At 42.1% G+C, this 2,055-nt stretch overlaps 1 protein-coding gene across 1 annotated transcript in view; it reads right to left on the bottom strand.

Moving 5' to 3' along the window:
- LOC106472205 (glutamate receptor ionotropic, kainate 2-like) overlaps positions 1-2,055 on the bottom strand; it is a gene marked incomplete at its 3' end in the record, with an annotated part of 18,620 nt that overhangs the window by 1,863 nt on the left and 14,702 nt on the right. The window contains exon 9 of the mRNA XM_022400808.1: positions 223-358. Coding sequence (XP_022256516.1) covers positions 223-358 — 136 coding nt within the window. The remainder of the gene's footprint in view (positions 1-222; positions 359-2,055) is intronic.

Below are 2,055 nucleotides of genomic sequence, written 5' to 3'. Positions count from 1 at the left end.
CTTATCCTGCTGTCTTACCTGGACTGCTACATATTCCAACAAACCACCTGCGATACAAAAGAACAGTTTCACCTAAGTTTTCGGTTGTTACTTCACATGTACCTTATCCTGCTGTCTTACCTGGACTGCTACATATTCCAACAAACCACCTGCGATACAAAAGAACAGTTTTACCTAAGTTTTCGGTTGTTACTTCACCTGTACCTTATCCTGCTGTCTTACCTGGACTGCTACATATTCCAACAAACCACCTGCGATACAAAGTTTCAAAAAATCCTTCTTCCCTTAAGCTTAATATTCCTAAACTGAAATGCTTCTCGTAAGGTGAATTCTTCTGTAATCCAAGACCGTAGTTTTGCTGCGTGAAAAAACAACAACAAAACAAAACACTTTAAACTTCCAAGATATATAATTAATAGTTGGTATTGAAATATATATATATATTATTAAACTTTTGTAATTGTGCATTTCAAAGGAATATTTTCTTCTATAGATTCAAATAATCTGTTATAGGCTTAGGAATATGAAGCTATGACAAATTTGATGACCTAATCACAGCCTAAACAAGTTAGATTTCCGAAAATCTAATTACAAATCCTTATCTCAGTGATGAGAGCGTAGTCCAACTATGTCCTTATTTTTCAACAGTTTTAATAGAATATTTCCTCGATGAACACCTTAGCAGGGATTCTCAAACGCTTGTCATGCTAATGAGATTGCGCAGATGAGCAAAGATATAATAAAACAAATGTTGTTTTAAATATTCGTAAAAAGCTACTCAAAGGATAGCTGTGCTCGCCACCCTTAAATTTGAGCTGATAGTCTAGGGGTGAGGCAGATTGTCAAACACCCACTGTCACTTGGGCTACTCTTGTATATAGTGGGATATGATCGTAACTCCTATAACGCACCTCGACTCCAAAGTGCTGAGCGCATTTTTTTGTTGTTGTTGTTTCGTTGTCGCAATGAGACATGAACCAAGACCTACGGATCCCTAGTTCGACACGTTAACCCCTGGGTCACGCTCGATCCTACAAAACCTAGTGTGGCACACTAACCCCCTGGGTCACACTCGGTCCTACAAAACCTAGTCCGGCACACAAACCCCTGGGTTACGCTCGGATCTACAAAACCTAGTCCGGTACATTAACTTCTGAGTCACGCTCGGCCCTACAAAACCTAGTCCGGTACCTTAACCCCTGGGTTACGCTCGGCTCTACAAAACCTAGTCCGGTACCTTAACCCCTAGGTCACGCTCGGTCTTACAAAACTTAGTCTGGCACGCTGACGCCTGGGTCACGCTCGGTCCTACAAAACCTAGTCTGGCACGTTAACTCCTGGGTCACGCTCGGTCCTACAAAACCTAGTCTGTCACGCTGACCCCTGTGTCACGCTCGGTCCTACAAAACCTAGTCTGGCACGTTAACTCCTGGGTCACGCTCGGTCCTACAAAACCTAGTCTGTTACCCTAACTCCTGGGTCACGCTCGGTCCTACAATCTAGTCTGTCACAGTAACTCCTGGGTCACGTTTGGCCCTACAAAACCTAGTCTGGTACGCTAACCCTGGGACACGCTCGGTTCCATCCACTAATAATACGTCTTTGCTTAATTTGAATTTGATGAACGTGTGTGTTTATGAAAGATAATTGAAATATTATGAAGGAATAATAAATTACCTTCACAAGTTGGTTTTTAAGCCACAGTTATAAGTGAAGCGTTTCTTTAGTTTGAACGATAAGATTCACTCAGTGTGAATAATAATAATAATACTCCTTTCTTCGTGATCGAAGCTCTGATGTATTAACTACAAAGTTAGTGTTAACCACATCGAATCTCTGTTGAGTAAACTACACCCACTGACGGACTAAACAATTGTAGTCTTATGTATTGCAGCTATTGCTATGAATTGTTCCAATGAACCAATATGCTAGCTAAGCTGGAGGCCCGGCATGGCCAGGTGGTTAAGGCACTCGACTCGTAATCTGAGGGTCGCGGGTTCGAATCCTTGTCACACCAAAAACATGCTCGCCCTTTCAGCCGTGGGGCGTTATAAT

The sequence above is a fragment of the Limulus polyphemus genome, unplaced genomic scaffold (genome assembly GCF_000517525.1).
Source record: "Limulus polyphemus unplaced genomic scaffold, Limulus_polyphemus-2.1.2 Scaffold5156, whole genome shotgun sequence".
Taxonomy (NCBI): domain Eukaryota; kingdom Metazoa; phylum Arthropoda; class Merostomata; order Xiphosura; family Limulidae; genus Limulus; species Limulus polyphemus.
The sequence above is the reverse complement of the archived record's forward strand: the minus strand, read 5'-3'. Positions and strand labels throughout refer to the sequence as shown.